The sequence below is a fragment of the Oryctolagus cuniculus genome, chromosome 6, assembly GCF_051225735.1.
Source record: "Oryctolagus cuniculus isolate XC-2025 breed Fujian yellow rabbit chromosome 6, ASM5122573v1, whole genome shotgun sequence".
Classification (NCBI taxonomy): Eukaryota; Metazoa; Chordata; class Mammalia; order Lagomorpha; family Leporidae; genus Oryctolagus; species Oryctolagus cuniculus.
The window spans coordinates 125,260,426-125,284,253 of NC_142872.1; the positions used below are offsets into that span (position 1 = coordinate 125,260,426).

General features: G+C 38.5%; 1 protein-coding gene across 18 annotated transcripts in view; it reads left to right on the forward strand.

Moving 5' to 3' along the window:
* VPS13B (vacuolar protein sorting 13 homolog B) overlaps positions 1 to 23,828 on the forward strand; it is a 779,033-nt gene that overhangs the window by 129,243 nt on the left and 625,962 nt on the right. For all 18 annotated transcript variants that reach the window (XM_089336373.1, XM_089336374.1, XM_051844658.3 and 15 more), the window contains one exon: positions 14,518 to 14,699. In XM_089336373.1, the coding sequence (XP_089192499.1) occupies positions 14,518 to 14,699 (182 nt within the window). The remainder of the gene's footprint in view (positions 1 to 14,517; positions 14,700 to 23,828) is intronic.

The window sequence follows — 23,828 nt, forward strand, 5'->3', positions numbered from 1 at the left end:
GGTGTAGTTGGTTAAGTCACCCCATGTGACACCAGAATCCTATATCAGAGTCCTGGCTACTCCACTCCCTGTCAAACTTCCTGCTAAAGTGCCTGGGAAGGCAGCAGAAGATGGCTTAAGTGCTTGAGTCTTTTCCACCCATGTGTGTGACCAGTATGGAGTTCCTGGCTTGGAGTTTTGGCCTGGCCACCCCTGGATGTTGGAGCCTTTTGGGGAATAAGCCAGGGTGGGAGATTCTCTCTCTCGGTGCCTTTTTCAAATAAATAAATAAATCTTAAAAAAGAAACATTTCACGTATATTACTTCCTGGCACGTTAATGTTCTACAGGTTAACTTAATTCCACCTTTCCTTTTCTGATAGCCTTTGTGATGACTGTCATGGTCCTTCAAAGGGGAAATGATGGTTAACAACTGAGATAGATAACCATGGGTAGTTAACAAAGATAAGGATCATGTGAAGTTTTATTCCTGCAAAACAATAATAATTATATTCAAATTTCTGAATTAGGTCATTTTTTTTTAATCTTACTCTGAGTTTTGATCTCTACTATTGAAAATTTTATTTGAGAGGCAAAGAGACATAGAGAACTCCTATCTGCTGGTCCACTCCTGAATGCCCACAAATGCTGATTGAGCTGAAGCCAGGAACTAGGGACTTCATTTGAGTCCCCCATGTGTGTGGCAGAAATCTAGTTACTTTAGCTGTTACTGCTGCCTCCCAGGGTCTGCATTATCAGGAAGCTGGAATCAGGAGCTGGAGCCAGTAGGTGAATCCAAGTACTCTGATGTGGGTTGTGGGCATCGTAACTGGAGTCTTTACCGCTAAACCCAACACTCATCCTTTGTCTCAAATATTTCAACTGTTTGTAAAATATATTTTATGACTGCATATTTATTTTGTGGCAAAATATGTTCAGGATTGTGGATTGAAGGATAAATTTAGATAAGAATCACATATTGGTGTTATGTACTAGAAAGTTGTATGAACATTTAAGTGACATAACTGTATATTCTCATCATTTGACGTTAACAGTGATGGATGACACCAGGGTTTTGATGTTTCTATTGTTTAATATTTTTGAGTAAGAGAAGGTAGTAGTGGTACTTGAACCAGTGATCCTAAGAGTACAGTTTTGAATACTTCTGGAACTTTTTTGTTTGGAGCTGAAATTCATGTAACATCAATCACCATTTTAACCAGTTCCAAGTGTATAATTCATTGGTTTTTATTCACAGTAAGGTGCACTCAACACTATGTAATTCCGTAACATTTCAACATTTCAAAAATGAAATCCTGTCCCTATGATTCTGTGCATTTCATATAAATAGAATCATACAGTATGTGGTAATTTCTTTCTGGCTTCTTTAAGTTAGCCTGGTGGTGTCAAGGTTCATCCATGTTGTAGCATGTGTGAGAATTTCATTCCTTTGAATGGGTGAATAATTTTCCTTTGATTCATTTGGGTTGTTTCTACTTTTGGGCTGTTGTGGATAACGCTGCTGTAACATTGATGTATGGCTTACTTAACATGTACTCAGTTACTTACATGTTTTTGGTTCACTTGGGTATATAGATATTACAATAATGGCCATTTGTGGGTCATTTGTATTTTCCTTTTTCATGAACTGCCAAATTATATTTTGTATAGTTGCTACACCACTGCATCTAATATTCCAATTTCTATCATCACCATACTTTGTTTTTTCTTTTGTTTTAGTCATTCTGGTGGAGATGAGTGGTATCTTGTGGTTTTCGATTTTTACTTGGCAATAACTAATTATGTTGAGAGTCTTTTCATGTGCTTATTGGAGATTTCTATATCTTCTTTGGATAAATGTCTATTCAAATCCCTTGTTAATTTCTAAAATTGTTTTGTGTATCTTTTTGTTAGTGAATTATTCTTTTTATATATTTTGAAAACTGAATGCTTATCAAATGTATGAATTATAAATGAGTATTTTCTCCCCTTTTGCATATTGCCTTTTCACTTTCTTGATTTTTTACCTTGATACACAAGAATTTAAATCTTGATGAAGTCCAATTTAAATATTTTTCCTTTTGCTGTTTTTCATGTCAGTTTTGGTGCCTGATCATGGAGATTTATATTTGCTTTTACTTTCAAGAACTTTATAGTCTTAATTCTTTGGTTTGTTTTGAGTTAATTTTGTATGTGGTTTGAAATACTAGTCCCAATTTATTATTTTTATTAGTTTCAATTCTTATTAGCCCCAATTCTTTTTACATTGCTTGATGCAAAGCCTTTTGTTGAAAAGATGATTCTTTTCCTTTGGATTAATCTTTTCACTGTTAAAAAAATCAATTAACCATTGATACATGCCTTTATTCCTAGACTCTCAATTTTGATGCATAGGTCTGTATGTCTGTATTTATGATGCTATTTTCATTATTGTCCCTTTGTAGCAAGTTTTGAAATTGGGAAGTTTGAGTATTGCATCTCTGTTCTTTTTGAAACATTGTTTTGGCCACTTGGGATGCCTTGCAATTTCGTATGAATATTAGCATTAGCTTATTTGTTTCTTCAAAATAGACACTTGGGATTTTGATAGGGATTGTGAAACTGAACCCCTATTCAAGAATCCCTAAAAGCAAAGGCAAGAAATCACTGGCACACAGTCTCCTACTCTTAGCTCAAGATTTATCCTTTCCGAGCCGGCGCCGTGGCTCAATAGGCTAATCCTCCACCTTGCGGCGCCAGCACACCGGGTTCTAGTCCCGGTTGGGGCGCCGGATTCTGTCCCGGTTGCCCCTCTTCCAGGCCAGCTCTCTGCTATGGCCAGGGAGTGCAGTGGAGGATGGCCCAGGTGCTTGGGCCCTGCACCCCATGGGAGACCAGGAAAAGCACCTGGCTCCTGGCTCCTGCCATCGGATCAGCGCGGTGCGCCGGCTGCAGCGGCGGCCATTGGAGGGTGAACCAACGGCAAAGGAAGACCTTTCTCTCTCTGTCTGTCTCTCTCACTGTCCACTCTGCCTGTCAAAAATTAAAAAAAAAAAAAAAAAGGATTTATCCTTTCCTTACAAAGGCTAAAGAAATTCACTGAATTGAGTGGTACAGCTGTCTCTACAAGATTCTAATCACCAGACTCAAGGAGTCATTTGATTCTCCAATTGATAAAACCATGCTGGCCAGTATTGTCCCAAGAGGTCTGTTTTGGGGAATTTCAGATCCAGACAGGGTAATTCCTGGTCTGGGGCAGAATGTGACTGCCACCTACTTGTTACCCCCTAGACTTACTGGTGCCCAGTTGGCCACCTTAAAAATTGCCTAAAGAGCTTAGCATCACTAACCAGTCAAAGGAAGGTCACAAGCACCACTTACCAACCAAGAACTTGGACAAGAAATGGACGTGCACCTATTAGCCCCAATTTCAGTGTGTGAGAACGTTCACCTGTGACTCATCGGGAAGCCCAGGAGTTAAGCAAAGCCTGCCTGGTTCCTTGCTCTGCTCTCCTACTTTCTTCCACCATCCTGATGTCTGTGGTTGGCTTTCTATGTGTTGAGATCGCAGACCCAGGTTTGAAGGTGTTAAAGCACCTCCAACTAGCTTGGGGGGCTGTTCTGACATAGTTATGTTGAATCTGTTGATCAGTTTGGCGAGTATTGCCATTTCCATGGGATATCTTTTGTTTATTAAATTTTCTCATTTCTTTTCTTTTTTTTGTTGTTAAGGGAAAGGGCTTATTGGAGAAAACCCAACAGACTGGAGGGAAGGGGTGAAGAAGGAGGAAGAGGGAGAAGGAGATTGTAAGAGAGCGAGAGACAGAGAGAGTGACAGAGAGATCAGGAGAGAAAGAGAGAGCCCTGTGTTCAGAAACAGGTTCTTTTAAAACTTTGCCAGGGGGCAGGCAGGGAAGTAGGAGCAGTGAATCCATTAGCATGGGGGTGGAGCCCATGGTTGGGCCACTTGGCCACCTGGCTTCCAGCAAGGGTGTGGGGGGTGGCTAGAGCCTAGGAAAGTGTCAGGGTGTAGATTGTACCATGAATAACTGCGTAATTTTCCCAACATTCCCCCCTTTTGTTTTTTTATAAAGCAGGAGTTGTATGGGGTTACATTAGTCCCAAAAATCCAGGAGGGGTAGAGGGATGATGACCTGTCTTTAGAGCTACTTCCTGCTTGCCTGGGGTGACGAGGTACTCTTCTCTGGCATGGGGCGATGTCTCAAGCCACTGTCTCCTGGGTGGGGTGCTGAGTATATCTCTGTAGTAGCAGCAGCATTTGGTTGACTGCCTGGATGCTGAAGACCTTGGTTCATTCCACTGTTAATTCCTCTAAACACTTAAGCAGAATCAGTAGTTTAAAAGACAAGGTGAGAATAGCAACCAATAATCCTAAGAGTGGCATTAACCAGGTAATGAGAGGATTTCATAGAGGAGAGGAAATGAGGGGGGTCTCTGGACCCTTGTGAAGACTGTTTGACGGACATGGTTTAAAGCTGAACCCAACCAAGACCGGGAGAAAAGCCACTCATCTTTTTTTTTTTTTTTTTTTTTTTTTTTAGATTTTTATTTATTTATTTGAGAGGTAGAATTACAGAAAATGAGAGAGGGAGACAGATAGAGAAAGGTCTTCTTTCGTTGGTTCACCCCCCCCAATGGCTGCAACGGATGGAGCTGCACCTATCTGAAGCCAGGAGCTGGGTGCTTCTTCCTGGTCTCCCATGCGGGTGCAGGGGCCCAAGCACCTGTGCCATCCTCCACTGCTTTCCTAGGTCACAGCAGAGAGCTGGACTGGAAGAGGAGCAACCAGGACAGGAACCAGTGCCCATATGGGATGCCAGCGCTGCAGGTGGAAGATTAACCAAGTGCTCCACAGCGATGGCCCTGCCACTCATCTTTTGTAGGTAGAGGGGTTTGTAGAAATTCTGAACAATCATACAACATTGAGTAAGGGAGAGGATCATCATCAATACACACAGGTCAGGAGTAAATTTTCTCTTTTCTTTTAGCAATATTTTATAGTTTTCATAGTACAGATCTTATACTTATTTATTCCTAAGTATTTTATTTTTATTAATGCTAATGTAAATTATTTTCAAAATTTTATTTTTGGATTGTTCATTCCAAGTATATAGTTGTAAAACTGATTTTTGTCTAATTACCTTGTATCCTGCAACTTTGGTGAATGTATGTATTAGCTCTTATAGTTTGTGTGTGTATGGGTGTGTTTTCTTTAGAGTTTTATATGTAATCTGTGTTTAGTGACAGTTTTAATTTTACCTTCGTAGTCTGAATGCCTTTAATATATGGATGCCTACTTATTGTTTGGTATTTCTGTCATGTTGGATAGAACAGAAAGAGCAGACATCTAGTATTGTTCCTGATCTTGAGAGGAATATCTAAGTAAGGTGTGTTCATCATAAATGGCTTATATCATGTTGAGGTAGTTCCCTTCATAGTTAGTGGAATGTTTTTTTTTATTTTTTTATTTTTTTGCAAGTTTTTGGAAAGGATTGTATTTATTGTTTAAATGCTTATTGGAACTCATCTTTGAAGCCTTCTGTTCTTGGACTTTCCTTTGTTGAGAGATTTGTTTTATTTTTTGAAATCTAGTTTTCCAGAATTATAATTCTTGGTTGACAGTTTTTTTTTTTTCTTTCGCACTTTGAATTTTTCATCTCACTGCCTTGTGGCCTTTGTGGTTTCTAATGGAGAACACCTTCAAAATTCAATGAGGTGATTTAGAACTGTTTTTTGTCCAGACTCTGAAAGTCAACCCAAAGTGAGAATTTACAGCTTTTCTGTTTCCTCTACATGCACACAGGCCTGGACATGCATGTGACCTTTTATATCCTCAGAAAATTTCAGAGGTTTCAGAAGTTTCTGCCACAGATTTTGGATATTCTGTTGTTTGCCCCATCTCTTATTCATTGTCCCACACAGTGTGTACTGATATATTTTACTGTACACTTTTTCTACAGATGTTCCCTAATAATGAATTCTTTTAACGTGAGAGTTCTGAATTAAGAGAGACAAGCAAACCCTTTGAATTGGTCTTTTAGGTAGCGACTAGACAGGTCAAAACCACTACAATTTTTTTGTGAGTGAGAACTATTTTGCTTCTGCTGTTAGTGTTAGTTACACTGGGAATGCAGGCTGTGTTCTACCATCTTTGCTGAGATGGGGAGCAGAGGACCCAGTGAGGGAAAATAGCACAATGCTAAGTATTCCTACTGGAAGTAAGTTTTTCTTCATTAAGTGTTCTCCTGTTTGCTGCAGGCTTTGGATTGATTTCCAGAGTTTTGAAAATGTTAATTCCTGACAATTTTTGCCAGTTGTTTTGTCTTTTTTTTACGGGGTGGGGGGGGCAGATTTTTGGTATTCCTTGCTCTGTCATTTTTGTTGATGTAGCTTCTCTTTAGGGAGATTTTAAGTCAAGTTTGTTTCAAAGAGGAGGTAAGAAATTGATAATCCAAAATTGGAGTGGGGGATAGTTGGGTACATTCCTAATGCTGATTGTTGAGGTTGCCTGAACTCCTGGCAATAAAGAGCCCTGATAAAAATACCCAGGAATAAGGAAATCACTAGTAATGGAAGAGCTCCTAGCAAGAGGTAATCTGCCTCAGATTTATTTCTCCCAGACTGTAGTCCATTGTTGCAGCATTTGTCAGCACTGCTTCTGGCCTTGTTAGCCTGCTGCTCCCTTGTAGTGTTTAGCAACAATGTCACCCTCAACCTGACCTGCCTGCCCACTATTTCCTCTGTTTACTTCTTTTTGTGCTCTGGTCTGATGATTTCTTCTTACTGGCCTCAGGTGGTTGCTTTCTGTTACATTGATAATCCTAGCTTTCCTTTTTTTTTAATGTGTGTATGAAATCAATTCATTTTGATATAATTTATAATTTTATTTATTCATTCCTGAAATATCTCAGTGTCCTAATTTTTTTGAAAGGTAAATCCAAATAAGTTGTACAGATTTCTTAAAGGACAAAATAAAATAATACAGACATTGAAATTGAAGGACAAAAGAACCGACCACTTGAAAGTAATCAACTTTTCTTCTAGGAATAGTTCCTATTAATAGTTACATTGGGAAGTTTTAATCCCAGCATAAAAATATATGCTGACATTGTTTTATCTGTGTGTAACTCACTACTTCCTGCTGTTACATGGGACCATGTGATTCTGTAACTGTGTATTTTTTTACTCAACCATGTTTCACAGTATCCTGTTACCCCAGTAGATTTATCTACTTTCTAATATCTAAGTATTCTTACATAAAGTCAGTGTACCATAATTTATTCAACAATGAAATGGTTTCAGCTGTTTTACATAACACGACAGAAAATATCATTGTGTACATTTTCCTGTGGATTCATGAGGATTTTTGTGTGATAGATTTCTAGAAAGTGGATTAAAGACTGACAGGCTTTACTAATCTGAGACATTAAAATAGTCTTAATTGTTTTAATTGCATTTCCCTGTTTGGGAGATTTGGAAGTTTTTCATGTTTATTGGCCTTTTTTTTCATCTTCAGTGAGGTCCATATTTAAAATATTTGACCATTTTGTTCCCTATTCGAATTTTTTTCTTTATATTCTGAATAAACAAAGCGATTTTTTTGCTGAAGTCATCATATTCTCAAATATAATATCTACAGTTTACTCCTCAGTCTATTTCACAGGGATCTCTTTATAACTTTGGTCTAACCCTAGTTATACTGAATTGTAATTATTAATTTACTTATTTTTCTCACTACTAAACTCAATTATTTGAGTGAAAACATTGTGCCCATCTCCTGAAATTGTAGTAAAGGATGTTGTATGTGTTAAGATTTAAATATTAAATACAGTGTTTTCTCTGTATAGTCATTGTGTGGTACATTGGGCAGGGGTTACTATATCTGTTTTTTACTTTTAAAAAATTTGAGAGGTAGAGAGAATACTTTTTTTTTTTTTTTCCTGATTTACTCCCCAAATGCTTGCAGTGGCCAAGGCTGAATTAGGCCAAAGGTGGGAGCTATGAATGCATTCCATGTTTCCCATTTAGATATCAGAAACCCAATTACTTGAGCCAACACTGCTGCCTTCCAGGATCTGCATTTGCAGAAAGTTGGATGGGAGCTAGAGTTAGTTATGAAACCCAGGTTTTGGCATGTTAACTTTTTTTTTTTTTTTTTTTTTTTTTTTGACAGGCAGAGTGGACAGTGAGAGAGAGACAGAGAGAGAAAGGTCTTCCTTTTGCCGCTGGTTCACCCTCCAATGGCCGCCGCTGCAGCCGGCGCACCGCGCTGATCCTGGCAGGAGCCAGGAGCCAGGTGCTTTTCCTGGTCTCCCATGGGGTGCAGGGCCCAAGCACCTGGGCCATCCTCCACTGCACTCCCTGGCCATAGCAGAGAGCTGGCCTGGAAGAGGGGCAACCGGGACAGAATCCGGCGCCCCAACCGGGACTAGAACCCGGTGTGCCGGCGCCGCAAGGTGGAGGATTAGCCTATTGAGCCACGGCGCCGGCCTTGGCATGTTAACTTTTTAGGCTAAATGCTTACACCAGTATACTTGTTTTTTGAATAGGGAATGAAGCTTAGAAAAGATACATGACTTTTTTTCCCCTAAAAACATAAAACAAGGGTTTCACCTAGATTTATATTTTTATCCTACGTATATTATCTTAAATGTAAAAGTTTGAAATTAGGATGTATTAGTCTGATTTGTGTTGCTGTTACAAAATATTTGACATTATAGAGGGTATAAAGAAAAGTGGTTTAGCTAGCTTATGGTATTGTGTGCTGGAAGTTCACAATCAGACAGGCTCATGGCTTCAGCCCACTGGCTACATCAAAACACAAATGGCATTTCGGTGGGAGTGTGAGGGAAAGGTCACATGGTGAGACAGGAAAGAAGAGACTGGTGAGGGATCAGGCCCACTGGTTTCTTAGCAGCCTGATTTCTGGGAAACTATAACCACTCTTACCAGATCTGACCGCTAATACTTTAATTCCTTCCGTGAGCATTGGCCCCCAAGACTCCATTTCTTGAAAGTTCTACCACCTCAGCACTGCTGCACTTGCGATTAAGCCTCTTACACAGAAATCTTCGCAGGGTAAATCGTACGATGAAGTTAAGAGATGGTATTCAAAAATACAAAAAAACCCTGGAAATCAATCCCTATCAAGTCAGATTTAGATGAAATCTTAGTTGAATAGCCATATAAATTCTATCAAAATATTTCTTATAGGTAGAAGTCATTGAACACCAACTGAATGAGCAAATTAGATTATCAAATGGTGACAGGGTTCTTTGTTTTTTTTTTTTTTTTTGGTTCTACCTGAAGGCATTTCCACAAATTCCTCTGCGGCAAATACTTTACAGAGATAACACACTTTAGGAGTGCTCAGGTTTCAGTGTAGTAAGATCTGTTTTTATAATAGGGAGTGCCGACCATATATGAAATTGCTCACCCTGTAGCAATCTCATTTCAGCTACCATGTTTTGTTTTTCTATATTTTCAATGCTGTTTGTTATAATGTACTTATATAATTTGATTATTATGTTTATTGATTTTTGTCTTCCCTTCGCCATTGGAATATAAGCTCCCTAAGGATAGGGATTTTAATTTTTTTTGTTTTGTCCATTGACAATTTAAAATTACTAAAATAGGGCCGATGCCCTGGCTCACTTGGTTAATCCTCTGCCTGTGGTGCCATCATCCCATGTGGGTGCTGGATTCTAGTCCCGGTTGCTCCTCTTCCAGTCCAGCTCTCTGCTGTGGCCTGGGAGGGCAGTGGAGGATGGCTCAAGTGCTTGGGCCCCTGCACCGGCGTGAGAGACCAGGAGGAAGCACCTGGCTTCGGATTGGTGCAGTGCCGGCCGTAGTGGCCATTTCAGGGGTGAACCAAAGGAAGGAAGACCTTTTTCTCTCTGTCTCTCTCTGCCTCTCTCTTTTTTGACAGGCAGAGTTAGACAGTGAGAGAGACAGAAAGGTCTTCCTTCCATTGGTTCACTCCCCTAATGGCCGCTACGACTGGCGATGCACCGATCCGAAGCCGGGAGCCAGGTGCTTCCTCCTGGTCTGCCATGTGGGTGAAGGGCCCAAGTACTTGGGCCATCCTCCACTGCCTTCCCAGGCCACAGTAGAGAGCTGGACTTGGAAGAGGGGCAACTGGGACAGAATCTGGTGTCCCGACCGGGACTAGAACCCGGGGTGCTGGCACCGCAGGCAGAGGATAAGCCTAGTGAGCCGCGGCGCTGGCCTAGGAAGACCTTTATCTATGTTTCTCTCTCACTGTCTATAACTCCAAAAAAAATTTTAAAAATAAAATAAATTGCCAAAATATATTTCTTAAAAGGAATACTACAGAATAAGCAATTAATATTTGCTGTTTTTTTTTTTTTAAAGAGAATAGCTCCATTATGAAGCTTGAAGACAGCTAGGTATAATCTGAGACTTAAATAGTTAGAATGGCAGCAAAACATCATAGTTTGTATATTTATGGGCCTATAAACTGCAAAGTGAAAATTCAATCTTGACTGAAGGAAATTAGGTTTATTAACAATATGGACCCTGGCTACCATAGCAGTGACTAGGTAAGAAGCTCATTGACTTGAAAGATGATTGAAATTCAAGTATTATTGAGTTACAGAAATAAACATTGAGCTGATAATGAGTGTCTCAACTATGTAGAGTGGTAGTTTTAAATCCCTTTATATTCTTTTTTAAAATTAATTAATTGAAATGGAGCGAGACAGCATATGTGTGCATATGTGTGTATTCCCATCTGCTGGTTCACTCCTCAGATGCCTCTAAGGAGTGGGGCTAAGCCAGGCTATAGCCAGGAGCACAGTCCAGCTCTCCTACATGGTTGGCAGGGACCCAGCTATCTAAGCCACTGCCTGTGGCATGCCTTTCAGGGTCTGCACTGGTAGGAAGCTGGAGCACAGAACCAAGCCCAGATAATCTGCTGTGGGATGTAGACATCTTAACTGACCTCTTACCCTCTTACCTGTTAGGCTAAACACTCCATTTTCTTTATATCTTTTTTTTTTTTTGACAGGCAGAGTGGACAGTGAGAGAGAGAGACAGAGAGAAAGGTCTTCCTTTGATGTTGGCTCACCCTCCAGTGGCCGCTGCAGCCGGCGCACTGTGGCCGGCGCACCGCGCTGATCCGATGGCAGGAGCCAGGTGCTTCTCCTGGTCTCCCATGGGGTGCAGGGCCCAAGCACTTGGGCCATCCTCCATTGCACTCCCTGGCCACAGCAGAGAGCTGGCCTGGAAGAGGGGCAACCGGGACAGAATCCGGCGTCCCGACTGGGACTAGAACCCGGTGTGCCGGCGCTGCAAGGCGGAGGATTAGCCTAGTGAGCCACGGCGCCGGCCTTTATATCTTCTAAAGTTGAGTCGTATACCTAAATTGACTGTGTATATAGACTAGGTTAGGGAGGATTATATGAAAAATATAAAATAGGGAAATTAGGGAGAAATTGTGGTGCTTCCATGTTTCTTGTTTACATGAATGCCCATGGATTTTTTCTCTTTATTTTTCTTGGAGTTTAAACTTTTGTGGGATAATAATCAGTCAGTATTTTCTGTGATACACTGTTCTTTGTAGATATAAATCAGGTTTTTAGGCATAATTGCTAGTTTTTTTGTTCTTTTTCTACAGGAACACTGATTATGTTATTTTGGATTGCCCTTTATCAAACTCCTTTTCTAAAATTATTTCAAAAATTTAATTTTGTGTGAATTTCTGAATTTTATCTACTGTGTTCCTGACTGTATTTCTAATTATATTTTCTTTATTTAATTCCAGTATCAGTGGGCTCTCTAGATATCTTTAAATTACTAGACTGTAGATTAAATACATTGTTATTAGCATATGCTGTCTGTGTGACTTTAGTCTTTTCAATGTTATTGATAGTTGTTTTGTGGCCCAGAATATAGTGTCTTGATTAATGTTTATTCTGCGGTTGTTGGGAGGTGTTCTAGAAGTGTCAGGCCAGTTTGACTGGCAGTGTCGATATTTTTAATCTTTATTGAGTTTCAACTATTTTGTCCATCAGTCACTGAGAGAGGATTGTTTAAATTGCTAGTTTGGGGATTTATCTGTTACTATTTTTATATATTTTGAAATTATGTATTCAATGCAAACCTAATTCTTTAATCACTATGAAAAAAATCCCTCTATAATTAAAAATATTCTTTGTTCTTTAATCTGCTTTGCCTGAATTTTATATGTGACTCTTTTTTTATAAGATTTTTTTTTACTTCCATCTGTTTCCTTTTCCAATCTCTTTCCTTTTGACCTGTTTTCTTTGTATCTAATGTGGCATTTTTATGAATGGAATTTGGTCTAGGATTTTATTTTTTATTAATACAGTATGATAATCTCTGTTATTAATTGGTATGCTTAGACAGTTAACATTTAATATAGTCATTTATGTTTTAGAGTTTAAGCCTGTCATGTTGTTGTTTGTTTTCTTATTGTCCCATCTTCTTGTTTGTTTTTCTTTTCCTGACTATATTTAGGTTGATTCCAATTCCATCTACCCCATTCCATTCTTAAAATTCTATTCTGTCGCCTGAATTTACTAGCCCACTCTTTTTGTTTTTGTGGCTTTAATTGTTGTAGATGTTAACACTGGTTTTCAGCAATTTGAATACAGAATACCCTGTTGTGTTTTAAAGTCTGTTCTGTCTGGAGTATGTTGAACTTCTTAGACTGTTGGGTTTATAGTTTTCCTCAAACTTAGAAAAATTTGGACTTTATTTCCTTGAATGTTTTTTCTACTTCCTTCCGTCACTTGTCTATATGCTTTTGGGACTGCAGTAACCTCTATTTGTGATATTGATCTAAAACTCACTGAGGCTTTGTCCAACTGTTCAGTCTTTGTTCTTCCCAGGTCCTGTATTTCTTGAATCAGAGATTTGTGAAATGCAACTTAAAATTATCAGCTCGAGGGTGAAAAGGGGGAAACAATTATCTGTACTTCCAGGGTCTGCATACATGAATGCAAAGATTCTTCCACCATGCTCACACTGCACTGTGGCCTTGGGCAATGCCAAACAATGTTTGCTGTGAATTCATGTCCAGAGCAGTGGCTAGAATAAGTGGAGTTGAGAGGCTTTTGAGGTAATAGACAAGAGATTTCCAGTATTCTCTCTGTGTGGATGCGGTTGGGAAAATGACAAATAGTGCAGATTTGTGGGGTTGATGAAACAGAGGAGTGACTAAACCTCAGTAGCATCCTAATATGTTCTTCTATGTATTTCTGTCATTTTTTTCTTCTACTTCGTACGTTTATTAACATTCAATATCAGCTTGTTGCTCACAGACATATTTAATTGTATCCTTTAAGGCTTTCTTACTTGGAAAATTTATTTAAATTGATTTTTGTATGTAGTGAGAGGTAACTCATTTCGTTCTTCGAAGTTGTATATCCAGTTTTGCCAACACACTTTATTGAAGAGATTATCTTTTCTTTAGTGTTATGTTCTGGGAACTCTGTAGTACAGAAATTTTAAAAATCATTTTTTATGTTATTATCAAGGAGGGGTGTGGATATATTGTAAATGTTTCGTAAATCCTTGTGAGATAATTTGTGGGATAGAGGACTCTCCATCCATATCACTGAATTTAAATTCTTACTTACTTATTACTTATTACTTAGTAATATGATATTTAATTCCTGGATTTATCTGTGTGTGTCTTGGTTTTGTGCCCATCCGAAAAATGAATATAATGATAGTTACTGCCTCACACAGAGTTATTCTGAGAGAATTCAGTGAATTAATATGTACAAGACATTTGAACAATGCATATCTGCAAGTAAAATCTCTGTAAGTGTTGAATGTATTAGAGTTTTTTTTACTTTAACTAAAATATCTGAGAAAAACTTCTTAAGAACAAAGAATAATTTGGCTCATATTTTTGGAGTTTCAAAGACCAAAATTAGGGAGCTCCATTGGTTCAGGCAACTGGTGGAAGTACAGTACAGTGACACATTGGGTATAGAGGAACAATCACTTTCTGAGTTGTGAAACAGAGCAGCTAAAGGTGAACACAGTCTTTATAACTCATCTTTCCAAGAGAACCACCTAGTGAGAGCTTGCTTCTAAGGACCTGGGCACACCTCCTAGACACCATATTGGATCAAGTCTCCACCCTTATTCCTTTAACCATTAACATTAATCCCATTATTCATTAATGTAATATTATGAGGTCAAGCCTTCAGTACATGGGTCTTTGTTCCTCAACCATGGCAGCTACTGTTATTTTAGATAATTGACTTGATTGAAAAATTATAATTGCTTGAGCAGAATATACATGTGTATGAACCTTATTCTGGCTTGTATTTTTGTATCATTATTCTCATATGAATTTCTAAAATAAAGAAACCATTAGCACAATTGCATATCTAATTGACTTAATGTCCTCTTAATATCTTTTGAAAGCAAATTCTTATTTCCCATACATCCTAATTCATTTATTAAGGTGGTGTTTAAAAATCCTTTTTACTGTCTTGTTATTGTGTTTGCTTATACAGGATTGTGTTTGCTTATGCAGGTCTAAAAGATCTCAGATTGCTATAACTGAAGGTATATTTGAACTTCCAAATCTTACAATTCAAGCTACAAGAGCACAGACACTTCTGCTGCAAGCAATCTATCAAAGTTGGTCTCATATTGGAAATGTCAGCTGTTCAGCAGTGAATGAAGCTTTGATGAATGAAGTCTTCCAAAGTATAGGTAAGAGCATAATCTTCTTGTCAAATATATGGAAATTTTGTATTAGAAATGACTAATACTTTATCATTCATATCCATATGTGTAACACGCTGAAGTTAAATTGTAATATATTTCTTTGAAATTGGACATTTATAGCTGATGTCTAAAATCCTGGTTATGAATTAATACATTCAATTTTGCTGAATGACATCAGTTTCTGGTAATGTTTTTTAATTGCATAAAATTATTTTTCCATTAACTGCTAATATAATTTACTGTTTCCCCTGATATGTATGACTTTTGAGGGAATCAATATGTATATTTAAAATGATATCCAAATGAAATATAAGTGAAATTTGTTTGATTATGCTGGTAAAGTGAAAGACTTTGTAAGCACATTTTCCTTTATTGTGGAAAACATTAATCTTATACCTTTGATATTCATTATACCTTATATGAGTTAATTCACTATTAAAAGTTAAATTTTCTGTGTTGATGTCAGTTTGTCCATCAAATGGCATTTAAGCAAAAAGCTTATAGACTTACTTTTGTATAAATCTATTCAAAATCATCGTGTTACTTTTGTCAGCTATTCAGTTTTTAAAGAATGTATTTTAAGTAAACCACACTTAATAACATTAGTTTTTGTTATTCCATGAATTTATTAAAATAATTTTTCTTTTTCTTAATTGATGCATTTATCTTTTAATTTAAGATCTATAATCGGGAATTACTATAAATTATAAAAGAATTCATTGTAATTATATTCCTCTTATTTGATCTAGCCAGTGAGTAACATACAATGCTACAGCTGTTTGATTGCCAGGCTTAAGGATTCCATAATGAATGGTGATAAGACATCTATTGCCTTAATCCAGTGGTGCTTTACTTTGGGTTTATGAAAGAGGAGGTCTCTGAATCCCCTGATGCTAATTTATTGCATGTTTATATATTTATGTTTTCATTTTGAATTGATATTCATGTTAAATGTATGATGTTCCTCTTTTGACTCACTTTTTTTTCCTCATGCTAATGTAGGTACGACTGGCTTTCTTTTGGTTGGTATTTGTCTGTACTTTCTCTTCTAGTCTTTTACTTATAGCCTGTCTCTTGTTATGGATTGTTTGTCTTAGAAATAGCATATAATTGGAGATATAGGTAGAGTTACAAGCAGAAGCTCCTGCATCCATTAGTTTGCTACCCAAATGCCCATAATAGCCTGGTTTGTAGCTGGGCCACATTGCAGCTGGGAGCTTGGAATTCTATCTGAATCTCCTACTTGGGTGGCAGGGATGTAACCACTTGAGCCATCACTACTGTATCCCTGTATGTGCAACAGGAAGAAGCTAGAATCAGCAGTAGAGCCAGCACTCAAGCATAGGCACTATGACACAGGATGTGGACATTCTAATTGGTGGCTATCACTAAATGAATTTTACAATATATCTTTTTAAAAAAGATGTATTTATTTATTTGAAAGGCAGAGGTGGAGAGAGAGAGGGAGGGAGGAAAAGAGGGAATGAGAGAGAGATATCTTCCATCACCTAGTTTACTCCCCAAATTGCTCCAACAGTTGTAGCTGGTCCGATTCAAAGCAGGAGCCAGGAGCTTCTTTCAGGCCTCCCAAGTGGATACAGGGGCCCAAGTACTTGGGACATCTTCTGATGCTTTTCCAGGCACTTTAGCAGGGAATGGGATTGGAAGTGGAGCATTTGGGACTTGAACTGGCGCTGCAAGTGTCAGCCTTATCCACTAAGCCACAGCACAGGCCCAATAATCTATCTTTTAACTTGTAAATCCAATCAGTTTATTCAGTGCAATTGTCTTTTAAAATAAATTTTTGTTGACCCTTATTTAAGAAAGAGAAGAAGACAGATAATCAGAGTGTTCTCATCCATTAACTCACACCCAAAATTCCTATAACTGCCAGGGCTGAGCCACGTTGAAGCTGGGAGCAAGACTTCATTTTGTCTCTCCACTGTGGTTAGTAGAGACCCCATCGGATCAGCGTGGTGGGCCGGCCGCAGCGCACCGGCCGCGGCGGCCATTGGAGGGTGAACCAACGGCAAAGGAAGACCTTTCTCTCTCTCTCTCTCACTGTCCACTCTGCCTGTCAAAAAAAAAAAAAAAAAAAAAAAAGTACTTGAGCCATCACACCTGCTGCTTCCCAGTGTGTGCATCAGCAGGAAGCTAGGATTGAGATGGGAAACTGTGACTCAAACCCAGTTACTCTGAAAGTGAATTCAGGCATCCCAAGTGGCAGTTTTACTGCTGGGCCAAATGACCATTCCTATAATAGTTTGTTTACTTTATAATGTTAACTTTCTTGTTTCCTTTTGCACTGTTTTTTTCCTATGATACTTGAAACAATTGCTATTCTTCTCAATTTTCCTCTTTCTACTTGTTTGGCATTTATATATTCTTATTGAATTATTAACAATAAAATAGATGGTACATTTTAAAACAGTTTGGTATTTTTTCAGAAAGTTAAAGGTTGAGTTATTATGTGACACAGAAAAATTTTTCCTAAATGCATGTATTAGTTTATCCTTACTATAACTGAATATCTAAAACATGGCTACTCAACAACATAATTTGATCAGCTCTTCACCCTGCAGTACCATTAACTTTACAATTTGGGGATTAACTGTTGCCATGCATTAAGAAGCCAACTTGTATTCAAACTGTTGTACTATATACCCAATTAAAAATCTGTATCCAAAAAATCTTTAACATTAGTGTTCATAGCATTATTTATTTAAAATACCCACAATTGGGAATAATAAAGTGTCTGCCAACTAGTCAGTAAACAAAATGTGAAATATCTATATAATGGAATATTCAGATATTAAAGTGAACAAAGTAACTGATACATGCTATAACATGGATGACCATGAAAAAAATCATGCTTGGTAGGAAAAGCTAGGAATAAAAAAAAAAATCACAAAATCTGATTCCATTTACATGAAATGCTTTGACTAGACAAACTCATACTAACAGGTAGTAGATATATGGTGGCTAGGGGTGGGGAAAGGTGGAATAAGTTGTAAGCGAATGCTTTTGAGTTTCTTTTTGTTTATTAAGAAGTAAAAATTTAATTTGAACAAAAAACATAATTTTAGAAAATTATTAAATGAAATCTATCTGCATACATATGTGGCTGTATATTTTAAGTTTTTAGAAATCTTGAAAATATTTTTTAAAAGATCTTATGAATTCACCAGTATATTGATCAATAAGTATTTTTAAATTCACATAATTTTCACTGTAGTGTACATTTCAAGCTCAGTAAGGTTTGGAAAACTATGTTTAGAAGCACTGTATACACGAAAACTTTTAATAAGTCTGTTTAAGTTGTCTGTTGCTGTGTGTGAGATTACTACACACTAAGAGGCTTAAAACAGCATACATTTAAATATTTTATTATTTTAAATTGAGAAGTCATAATTGCATATGCATGTGGGATTCATGGTAATATTTTTTAATTAAAACTTTTTTTAAACTATTTGGCAGGCAGGGAGATGGCTAGAGAAGGATAAGAGAGAGTTTCCATCTGTTGGTATATTCTCCAAATGCCTACAATGGCCAGGGGAGCTGAAATTGGGAGCCTGGATCTCAGTCTAGGTCTCCCATGTGAGTGTCAGGAACTCAATTACTTGAGCTATCATTGGTTCTTCCCAAGGTCTGCCTTGGGAGTCAGGAGCCTTAGATGGCTGTCAAACCCAGGTCCTCCAGTATGGGATGCAAGCATCCTAACCACTAGGCTAAATGTTCACCCTTCGTTTTTTGATTTCCCTTTTATTTTATTAAAAAATGAACAGATTTGTTATTCAAGAAAATGGTTCCTAATTTCTACATTTTTCTGTATTTTCCCAGATTTCTTCTCTTATTTAATTCTAGTTTCATAACAAAATACTTGATATGAATTACATGTTAAGACTTGGATCTAACATAAAATCTATCCTGGGGACTGTTTCTTGTGTACTTGTGAAGAATGTGTGCTTTATTGCTGTTGGATGGATGCTATTATATGTTTGCTAGGCCCATTTGGTCTCAAGTGTAATCAAAGTTCAGTGTTTTATCACTGATTTTTTTTTTCTATATATCTTTCTAGCCTTTGTTGAAAGTGGAGTATTGAACTCCCCTCCCATTATTGTGTTGCACTGTATCCCTTGCTTTGGATCATTTAATGTTTCCTTTATACATTTAGGTGTGCTGATATTGAGAATATCGGTCTTTACAATTTCTATATCCTCTTGATGAATTGGCAGTTTTTCATTATAAAATGATATCTTACTCTTTTACAGATTCTTCTCTTAGAATCTGTTTTATCTGATGTAAGGGTAACTACCCCTGCTCTCTTTTTGATTTTATCTAAAGACTTATTTGAAAGGCAGAGTGAGGGCCGGCGCCGCGGCTCACTAGGCTAATCCTCCGCCTAGCGGCGCCGGCACACCAGGTTCTAGTCCCGGTCGGGGCGCCGGATTCTGTCCCGGTTGCCCCTCTTCCAGGCCAGCCCTCTGCTGTGGCCAGGGAGTGCAGTGGAGGATGGCCCAGGTGCTTGGGCCCTGCACCCCATGGGAGACCAGGAAAAGCACCTGGCTCCTGGCTCCTGCCATCGGATCAGCGCGGTGCGCCGGCCGCAGCGCGCCAGCCGCGGCGGCCATTGGAGGGTGAACCAACGGCAAAGGAAGACCTTTCTCTCTGTCTCTCTCTCTCACTGTCCACTCTGCCTGTCAAAAAAAAAAAAAAAAAAAAAAAAAAAAAAAAAAAAAGAAAGGCAGAGTGACACACACACACACACACACACACACACACACCAGAGCAATATCTTCTATCTATGACCTGAATTGCTGCAATATCCAGTGCTGGTCCAGGCCAAAACCAGGAGCCTTGAACTCCATCTGGGTCTCCAACATGGATGGTAGAGGCACAAGTACTGGGACATCATCCACTGCTTTCCCAGGCATGTTAGCTGGGAGCTGAGTTGGAAGCAGAGCAATAAGAATTAGAACTGGAACTCCATTATGGGATGCCTGCGTTGCAAGCAGCAGGTTAACCTGCTGCGCCACATGCCAGCTCCATCCCTGCTCTCTTATTTTCCATTTGTGTGTACTATCTTTTTCCATTTACTATACTATTGAGTTTTTTATTTTGTTGTGCTTTATGCTATTTATTAGCAACCTTTCCTTTCTGTTTAAAGAATTCCCTTTATTAATACTGTAGATCAGGCTTATTGGTGACAAAGTCCCTTAGCATTTATTTTTCTTAGAAAATTCTTACTCTTCCCTCACTTAAAAAAAATTTTTTTTTTATTTGACAGGTAGAGTTATAGATAGTGAAAGAGACAGAGAGAAAGGTCTTCCTTCCGTTGGTTCACTCTCCAAATGGCTGCTACGGCCGGCGCTGCACCGATCCAAAGCCAGGAGCCAGGTGCTTCTTCCTGGTTTCCTATGAGGGTGCAGGGGCCCAAGCACTTGGGCCATCCTCTTCTGCCCTCCTGGGCCACAGCAGAGAGCTGGACTGGAAGAGGAACAACCAGAACTAGAACCCGGCACCCATATGGGATGCTGTCATGCAGGTAGAGGATAAGCCAAGTGAGCCGTGGCACTGGCCCCACTCTTCCCTCACTTCTAAAAGAGCTTTGCACCATGAAGTACTCTCGGTTGGCAGTATTTTTCCTTTAGCCTTTTTTCTGTGTCATCCCACGCTTCCTGACCATCAGAGTTTCTGCTAGAAATTTACTTATTTTATATGTGATTTTTTTTATATGTGACTTGTTTCTCATCCATAATTGCATTCAAAATTGTTTTTGATTTTTTGTAATTTGATCATGATGTGTGTTGATGAACTCCTTTTAGTTGAATTTGATTGGATGTCTCTTAGCTTCCTATATCTGGATATTGACATCTTTTCTCAGACGTGGGAAATTTCCATTCATTCCATTCAATACTTTCTTAGGCATGCTTTCTGACCCTTTTCATTCTCTTTTTCTTTTATTATTATTCGCAAGTTAGTTCTCTAAGTATGTTCCATAATTCCTATAGACTTTCTCTGTTCTTGTAATTGCTTTTTGTTTTTGCTGCTCTGGATAATTTCAGATATCTTGTCTTAGTGCTCCCTTAGTTTCTGTTGTGTTTATTCTTCTCTTGAAGCTTTCTATTGAAATTTTCATTTCATGTATTATATTCATCATCTGTAGGGTTTCTATTTTTAAGTTTCTATTTTCTTTTCAAAGTTTTGAGTTTTGTTTATTTTTTTCCATATTTCATTTAATTTTCTACTTGTATCCTCTTTTTTTTTTCGAACAGGCAGAGTTAGACAGTGAGGGAGAGACAGAGAGAAAGGTCTTCCTTCCATTGGTTCACCTCCCAAATGGCCACTACGGCCGGTGTGCTGCGCCGATCTGAAGCCAGGAGCCAGGTGCTTTGTCCTGGTCTCCTATGTGGGTGCAGGGGCCCAAACACTTGGGCCATCCTCCACTGCCTTCCCAGATCACAGCAGAGAGCCGGACTGGAAGAGGAGCAACTGGGACAGAATCTGGCATATCTTCTTTTGAAAAAAATATTTATTTATTTATTTGAAACAGAGTTTCAAAGAGACAGAGGCAGAGAGAGAGAAAGAGAAAGAGAGAGGTCTTTCATCTACTGATTCACTTCTCAAATGACCACAACGACCGGAGCTGGGATGATCTGAAGCTAGGAACCAAGAGCTTCTTCTGGGCCTCCCATGCGGATGCAAGGGCCCAAGTACTTAGGCCATCTTCCACTGCTTTCCTAGGCCATTGCAGAGAGCTGCGTTGGAAGTGGAGCATCCGGGACCTGAGCTGGTGCCCATATGAAGTTCTGACACTGCAAGCAGTGGCTTTACCCACCATATCACAGCACTGGCCCCTGTATTTTCTTATAGTTACTTGAACTTCTTTCAGAAAATTATTCTGAATTACTTGTCAGTCATTTCATAGATCTTAATTTCTTTAGGGTCCATTTTTTGAACTTTAATAGTTTATGTTAGTGGTGTCAGATTTCTGTGACTCTGTTATTCTTGCATATTCGCTTTGTTTTTTTTGTGCATGTGAGAAAGCAGCCTCTTCTGGCCTTCACAGGTACTCTTTGGTGGGGATGAGCCTTCATGATTTATTTTAGCCTAGGATGCTGGATAGTCAGTTCTTGGTGACCACTGACAGGCAGATTTTGCTATCAGGTTCTCCAGTTGTACTTGGCCATTGTGTGTGTTCTCTGAGATTGGGGCTGGGGTACTGATTATGCTTCACTGTTTAATGAAACCACTGGGTGTGATCTACAGCAAGGAAGAGTACTGGCCTGGCATTGCGATGGCTTCTGGTTTGGTAGGGATACAGGCTGCATTACCTGGCTGGGCTGTACTGCTGTTTGGTATTTGTATTTGGGCATCGCTTATCAGGGTCACTGCCTGATACTAGAGATGGTGTGAACTTGAGGACTCGGCTTTGATGATTTGTGTGATTGGTGGCTTGCTTTCTATCTAGGTAAGACTTATGCAAAACTGCAAGGTTGGTGTATTTTAGCTGACCATGGGCAATATAGCATTGCTGATAGCTCCAGCGTTTACCGTAAGTGGAGAAGAAAGTGGACACCTGTGAAATGCTCGACAATGTTGAAGAAGTTTGACGTGTGCTTCAGCTCTTTTTTCACTGTAGAAACTGTGAGCCCAGGGCAATGTTTGTGTAGCCCTGGACTGCCATGGGGGCAGGGGTGATATACTCAAAATAAAACCATTCCCGTTATTCTTCTAAAGTGGCTTTTCTTAATTCTGTAGTTCAAGAGAGTGTTTCAGCCTCAGTCCTCAAATCTAGATTATTCATAAAGATATTCATATTTGTGAATAGTTAGATTTTTTGAGGGGGCTTGGAACTGGGGACTTGTTCTTTTACCATCTTGCAGATAGCATTCCTCTATGAGTTTCTTTCTTCTTCTTCTTTTTTTTTTTTTTAAAGATTTATTTATTTATTTGAAAGGCAGAGTTACAGAGAGGCAGAGGCGCACGGGTGGGGAGAGGCTGGCGGAGAGATGTCTTTCATCCTCTGGTTTATTCCCCAAATGATCACAATAGCTGTAACTGAGTTGAGCTGAAGCCAGGAGCCAGGAGCCTGGAGGAGCTTCTTCTGGGTCTCCCACGTGGGTGCAGGGGCCCAAGGACTTGAGCCATCTTCTGCTACTTTCCTGGGCCATAGCAGAGAGATGGATCAGAAGAGGAGCAGCTAGGACATAATCCAGCGCCTCTGTGGGATGCTGTCACTGCAGGTAGTAGGTTTCACTTGCTTTGCCACAGCTCTGGCCCCTCTGAGAGTATCTTTTTTGGGGTGATAAAAATATTCAGTAGTTAGTGTTGATTTAAAGGTCTTATTTATAAGTTTGATTATATACTTTGAAAGGGTGACTTTTATGGTATTTGAATTTTATCTTATTCAAAAACCTTTTAAAATTATGAATATTTAAGCATGTTAATCCAACATTTTGTAACTATTTAATATGGAGTTAGTGTACAAAATCTTTTCATTTTTGATTCTGGTCCTTCTGTAAGTTTTCTTTATATTGAGCTCCTCCTCAACAGTAGCACTTATCGTTGCCTAAAATTATCTAATTTGCTTGTCCTAGTTCTGTTTCATGTCATGTTCACTGTGGAGTTTCTTTGGTTTATTGTCTCATATTTTTATCTACCTTTATTTAATTTTTTTGTTTTTGTTAGTTGCCTTAGATAGCTTGACCATATTTTTAAGGTGGATGATATTGTCATTTAGCTTTATAAATTTTTATAATTATTCTGCAAATCCCATCTTTACATTTTTGAGCTTATGAAATGAATTGTGGTATGAAAAAGACATTATAGAAATATTATGTCCTGAAAGAATGCTGGCATAGGTGTTGAAGAAATGGATCAGACAAGTGACATATTATTTGTAATCTTGTCTTCTATTATTGAAAAACAAAGATGAACTAATTTATACAGATTGACAAGTTGAGAAAATTGGAATATTAGGAAGTTTCATCTTTTGGCAAAGAATTTTAGTTTTATCCAATAAGTACAAAAGTTATAATAAATAGAAAATATAAATTAAAATATTTTTATTTTACTTTTTTAAAGTTGATTTATTTTGTTTTCATTTATTTG